The sequence below is a fragment of the Polistes dominula genome, unplaced genomic scaffold (assembly GCF_049000335.1).
Source record: "Polistes dominula isolate Pdom_NZ unplaced genomic scaffold, Pdom_raw_medaka contig_79, whole genome shotgun sequence".
NCBI lineage: Eukaryota > Metazoa > Arthropoda > Insecta > Hymenoptera > Vespidae > Polistes > Polistes dominula.
Genome location: NW_028300916.1, coordinates 962,095 through 968,999, shown reverse-complemented (window position 1 = coordinate 968,999; position 6,905 = coordinate 962,095). Strand labels below are relative to the sequence as shown.

General features: G+C 42.8%; 1 protein-coding gene across 2 annotated transcripts in view; it reads left to right on the top strand.

Annotated features, from left to right (window-relative positions):
* The first annotated feature begins 4,951 nt into the window (after positions 1-4,951).
* LOC107074324 (uncharacterized) overlaps positions 4,952-6,905 on the top strand; it is a 91,747-nt gene continuing 89,793 nt past the window's right edge. For both annotated transcript variants that reach the window (XM_015335666.2, XM_089170603.1), the window contains exon 1: positions 4,952-6,708. In XM_015335666.2, the coding sequence (XP_015191152.2) occupies positions 6,108-6,708 (601 nt within the window). In that variant the 5' untranslated portion in view covers positions 4,952-6,107. The remainder of the gene's footprint in view (positions 6,709-6,905) is intronic.

The following is a 6,905-nucleotide window of genomic DNA, read 5'->3' as shown; positions in this document are numbered from 1 at the left end:
TCTTATGGTTATCTTTTTTATGACAATATAGAAGAATTATGTAAAGAAGGATATATGCTAATATTTGAAATGATATATGTTCACGATTGCTCTCACGCTTTGAACGTATTTATACGTTACGTTGAAAAACGTGCTTGTATGCATGCGCACCCACGCAATTCCACCTCTTCGCTCATTCTCATTCCCTCTCTACTCTTCTTCCTAAGAGTCAAACGTAAACGAGCAATTCACCTTAATCCGGTGAATATTTCGTTGTATTAAAGTAACGCATACATTGACTAAAAGACAGTGGGAGAAAATGAGACGGATGGATAATTTAATAGGCAGTAAGATAGAGAAGGAGAACAAGAGAGATGAGATGTTAGCAATTGACGAACGTCGAGAAAAGGAAGAAGAGCGTGCAACGCCGAGGTCGATCTACGGTCGTGTCCGCGAAACGTCATGAATCCCAAGAATGTCACTTATCTAATCCTCCTACTATACTTTTTTTGGTCTTGAAAACTCTAATTGGCCAACCAATTACGTACAAACTACGATGAAAATATTATACAAGTATGTATGTGTAGTGTATTTTCTAGTTTCATAGATAGGGACATAGATAAGAAAGATAAAACTATGCAGATACTTAAGTTAATAACAATCGATGATATTACATATTTCTCGAATATATTTCAAATTTTTAACGAACTTTCGTTAATGAACACAAGTACTTCGTTTGACGATACGCAGTAATAACGTAATTCTCCCGAATTCATTGGAGACAAGCCTTGATCCGCTAATTACCACAAAAGGAACCGCTTATTTTATAATCATACGTTACGCTCCCTCACATGCTTAATGCCAGGAATATGTGCGCATCATGACGCGGTCGTAGTCACGCGCACACGATATCGCAAATGCAGAACGAGCCAACGATCTTTCTGAACAGACGAAAATTTCTTACTTCAGTTAAATTCAAAACTTCTTTCTGCGTTCAATTGAATTATTTTTTATAGAGGGTGTTTCATACTTCTGGGCATATATTTAAACACTAATTTACTTCACTTTGACATCACAATATAAGTAGGTACTAACTTACATTTACGAGACACCCCGTATGTAGTTAAGACACCCCCTATGCAAGTTTAAAATAATATTAAAATCTTGTTTTATATATATATATATGGTTTCTTGATCGAATAGTAAGGAAAGGATACTTTGGAATTTCGTGGAAGTAGAATGGGTGGGTAAAATGAGAAAGGAACCATCCGGAAAATGGAAGTCGACCTGAGGTGTCCGAAAAGGAACCTTGAAATTGCGAAAGACGATGGGGAGGCCAGAAGTCGGCTCCCTTTGATCTGTCAATATATCTATATGTTCCTTCACGCTGTTTCAAAACTGAAACCTCATTATTACTCCCGCGAGCCGAAAAATCGCCTTCGAGATATACCTGGTGTGCCTTCGACGGGAGAGCGTTCTCGATTTCACGCCAACTTCTTCGTGGGCCCGCGCCGTATCGATTGATCGTTTTTCAAAATAAAAACCGCCCACAAACTCATCTGGATTTTTCCTCTTATTCATTTCCTAGAGCCACGACCGACCCATGAGTGACATTACGAATCTTTCCATGCATATGGTTTCTTATTCGTTTTGTTTTTTTGTTTATTTTATTTTAATTTGTTCATTCACCAAACGTAAAATCCATTTTTGACGAATTCCATGATATCGTAAGTTTTCAAAGTAATAAGCAAGATGATCCGTTCGCTACCTGTACTATGTTGAATGAAAATAACAAGGAAACCGAGTAAAAGCTTCGGAAAACAGAAGGCAATAAATAACTCGAGAGTCATAAACCATGGGAATGTATATAAGCAGAATTCACAGGAAAAAGTAAAACGTCTCCTTTGTTGCTTGGTAAACGTCCTTTATTTTTCCTATTCTCCAAATATTTCTTCTAAAGAATATTACACTTTTCTAATATCAGTCGAGAGACCTTAGAAATTGAAAAACATACAAAAATATGGTAAAAATTTTGAGCAAACATAATGATACAGGTAGAATCTTGAATTATAGGATCTCTTGAAAGACTTTTCTTTTCTTTGAAAAGGACAAAAAAAACGATGGAGCAACAGTTTCTTCTTTAAAAAAAAATTCCAACTATTGCGGTAAAAATTAGCAAAAAAGATAAAACTCTTAAGGATAAATATTTTGTTCTCTTGAAGTACCGATTTTCGTGCCATTGTACTTTGAACGTGTTGCACCCACTCGAATTACCGAAATTTGGAATTTTTTTCCGATATCCAGCCTGAGATAGAAATACTTTGTGTGTATGTGAAGGGTAAAAAATAATTTTTATTCCCACACCTGGCCACGTTTGAGATATCTTCAATCTATCGAAGAGAAACGATAAAAAAAAACGAAACGGATAAAGAAAGAAATTTTTTCCTTGGCTCTCGTACATGTTAGGATCAAAACCTTTAATTTCGCACGTAATGGGACGTCTTTATTGCCGTTTGGAGGGTGCGGTACCGTCAAGGAGTCTTGACAATAAAAAGAATTCGTATGGCAAGTAGCAACGTTTTACGCCGTTCAAAACGAACCTTTTTTTCATGCTTTCCCCCAAAAAATGCAGAAAACAAGTAAAATCTGTTCGTAACGGTAACTAGAAGTACGATTATTACATCGACTATTTTTCCCTACAGAATACAATTTAAAAAGAAACAAAAAACAACATCTTTGGAAATGTTAGAAAAAAAATTGTATTAATCGTAAATAGAAAATAAAATTTGAAGTACGAGAACAGCTTGAATTCGAAATGGAAAAGTAAGATTGGAACGTTCTTTGGTTTCGCTGCTTGAGATGTCAGAAGCCGCAGGTGGGTGAATGTTAGGCTAACATTCGTACGTATAGAATATACCTATACAGATATAAGTCGTCGGGGCTCGAGAGAGGGTCATGGGGTCAAGAGGTAGCAACTGCTTGGTGTTTTACGTTCAAGCAAATAAATGTTATTTATTAAATGTTTCTCGTGCTACTTTTTTCTACAGTAATATTGTAATTACTATAGAAATTTTGAATATTGGAAAAAAGTGTTTTAATTTAAACGAGTTTATCGATAATAATAGGATTCGTAAAGATTATTCGATCCATCAAGGTAACATATTGACATTGATACCTGTTGAGTAAGAGACAGGTGGAAAATTAGTATCTAGCTAAAAGAGCTCGAGTTGGTGAGTGAAGTCGACCCTTCACAAAGTACCGTGCAAAGAGCTCACGCAGGTACCTACCCATTTCCATATAGTTACCCCTTGCTCGCAGGTTCGTCCCATTGAATATGAAAAAAGGGGAAGCCCGGCACCTGCAATAGTACGAGCGGGGTCATGCAAATACCAGCACGCGATGAATAAAAAAGAGGGTTCATATTCAAGGGAGAAAGGGTTTACTTTATTCAGATTAGGTTCCCTTTCTATCTATCACTTTCTTACTTATACATCTAGTCAATTTATACAGAACCCTCAGGTGAGGTCACCGATCCCCTTTGGTTATAAAAGTCAAGTGACTCTATTTTCTATTATGAATACAACTAATTCGTGATACAGTGATTCTCACATATTTAAGTATACAAAAAAAAATAACAAAGATAAAAAAGTGATTTGAACAGTGAGGATTTGTCCTTACTTCGATATACCATCTTGAATGACATTCCGGGCATAGAATAAATCGAAGAAATCAAAGGGCGTAGATATTATTCGCGCCTATATGGTAAATTCGGTATCGCGACTAGTGTCGTGGGGGCGTCATTAAAATCAATACCGGCTCGCTTGGTCTTTCTCCTCAATCTCCCTCTCAGCCACCCTCGTGCGCGAGCCCTATCGCGTCGCGAGCAAGGAGAGAGAAGAAAGAGAAAGCAGGGGAACGAGGGTGGCGGAAGCAAAGAAGGGGATGCCCCTCTACCCGCTGTTTTTGTGCTGTGCGGAGCGAAAAGAGGAAGAATAGGGGTGGTAGCGCGATAAGAGGAAGGGTGCAACGTTCGCGAGGTTAGCTACGCAGAACACGCCGATGAAGAGTGGGGAGGGTGACGTTCCTATGACCAATAAGAGCCTCTTTAAAGTGCTCTTTTTGCGCATCGGACTGCGCATGCTGAATTCAAATCCGTTCGAGCTACCGATGAGCGAAATATAGGTAATAATGCTTGCCGTGTTAGTGCTGCTGGTGGTAGTGGTGATGGAGGTGGTGGTACTTCGTCTTTAGTTGCATGGAAATATGATAGCGTGATAAGAGGAAGGAGGAAGAAGTGGGAAGAACGGTAGTAGGCCCACCGACCAATAATGGAACTGCTTTAAAGGCACATTTTTTTGCACCACTATTGCGCATGTCAAATTCAAATATTGGGAGTGGTGAAGAGATTTCCCAGATGGATATGGAAATATGATAGATGAGAGATGTATGTGCCTATAAGAGTCAAAAGCTACTATGGCGAACGCTTTTAACAATTGAAATTTGTTTAACGCTACCACAAAGGAATTCAAGAAATTAAAACAATTTATAATAGAATATCTTTTTTTGAACTTTTATGATATATGAAAATAATAAAGATATAGTCATTCTCTATCTCAGTAATGTATAGAAGACCGACAAAGAAAAATATGTTAGATGCAAATATTCGTGGAATAGTCATTCTTGATGGGCGGGGGGTCAAGGGGGACGGTGTGGGAGAGGATAGGGGGAGGCGCACACACGCGGGGTAAAAAGGCGCGCTCTCAGCGTCGCGCCGGGCGGAGCCGTACGCAGCGTTTGGATTGGAGAGGATTCCCCACCTGAACGATCGAGCATCCCCACCATTAGATTCGTCCACTCGTGAAGCAGTCCATCCTTCTCCCACGCGTGAGCTTTTCGCGCTCGCTCGTGCGCCGGCGGCGGCGTGCGGCGGCGGTGGCGGCGTGCGGCGGTGGCGACGGTTACAACGGCGGCGGCGGTGGCAACGGCAACGGCAACAGCAACGGCAACGGCACGGCAGCGGCGGCGACTTAGACTCCCCCACCTTCCAACTATTACGGCCTCGGCAAGTCCGCGTACGCGCTTCGCGTCAGCCGTGGCCGGTAGGCGGCCTGCCGGACCTACGTGGGCCCTCTAGTGTAGCTGCACACATGCACGCGACAGCATCTAACCGCCGTCGCAGCCGCAGCCGCAGCCCTCCGAGCTGCTCTCCTACCTGCTGCTGCCGCCGCCGACGTCGTCGCGTCATCTCCTCGCGTAGTCACCTTCACCCTCACCCTCCTGTTAACCTACCTTAGAGTTCGAAGCGAAACCTTACTTACAGTTGTTCCGTTCTCAAACACGTGTAGTTTGTGAATTCGTTTCTGCAATGACAGCCGTTATCGCTATCTCCGAGACCGAGTGACGCTCTTACGGATTGAACAGTGTCGTCTGTTGGTTGGCAAACTTCGCGGGTGTTTCGTGTTGTCTCTTGATAAGGTGGACGAGAGGTCGTGTAAGACAGTGCTTCACGAGAGTGACGCTCTTTGAGTGGCGCAGCGTTTACGAGCTGTCAGTGGTGTGCTTTTTATGTATCATCTCACTCGATGCTATTATCTCGTCAAGAAGAATTTCGAGTGATCAATTAAAAATAGTCGATAGAAGAGCCGGTCACGTTGGATCTCGCGGCGTTGTCTGCTTACGGGGGCGTATCGGGACCCAGGGTCGCGGTGGCGGGCACTGGGCTTCTCGCGCTACCCGGCTTGATACCCGAGAAGGGTTTATCATCGCCCGGCGGCCAGTCGAAAGTAAATTTCGCAGGGCTGGCGGGTCTCGACAGCGAGGCGGTGCGCCGCTGGGTCGCGGAGGCCGCGCGGATTCGCCAAATTCCACCTCCGGTCTTGATACAACCAACTGCTCAACCGCCTCCACCGTCACCCCAGCAGCAGCAGCAACAACAACAACCACAACAACAACAACAACAACAACAACAACAACAGCAACCACAACAACAACAACAACAACAACAATCACAACAACAACAGCAATCACAACAACAACAACAACGGCAACAGCAGCATCACAGTCATCGACAACGGCAGGAAGCTAGCCCACCTTTAGTGGGACCTACCCCTTTCGTTTTATCAACCTCGATGACCCATACCCCCAGCATGCATCTGTTGGAAAACAACAATTTAGTGGAAGTTGCGATGTCACAGCAACAACAGCAGTCCCACCAGCAAATGCAACAACAACAAAAACAAAAACAGACCAGTCCAACGAACAACAATACCATAGAAGCTTGGAGATCGATTCAGGATAGTCATCAATGGTGGAGCACGCCTAGTGCAGTACTTCAGGAGCAACAGCAATCGCAACAACAACAACAACAACAACAACAGCAACAGCATGTAGTACCGATTGCCCGAATCAGTCAAGCGCAAGCTCTCGTCGCTGGTGCGATTTGCGAACAGGTGCAAAGGCATCAAATTCATTCTGAGATAGATCAACCTCTCGATTTTTCCGTCGGAACTCTTCAACAACACAGGCTACAATCGCGAGTTAGGATTATGCACGAGAGACTACAGAATAGGATTACTGACAACAACAACGGTACAGTCAGCGCACAAAAGATCAGGGTATCTGGTAGTAGACGAAGTTACAGCCCCAGCGAGGCTAGTACCAGTAGTAGCGAGGACGAGGGTGTATCCACTGGGGGTAGTCCGCCAGGACCCCTAAGAGATATCGAAAATGGTGAGTTTTATAATCCTTAGATCCTAATTCTTTGAAATAACGTTTCTTTGGATCATCGACACGTTGAACGCGCATATAATTGGGCTCATAAATTTATACATAGTCGTGTATAATCGCTTATTAGATTTCGATAAATGAGACACGATTAATGGTTATCTCTGATACTAATCGCCCTGATACCTGGAATTATCACTAGC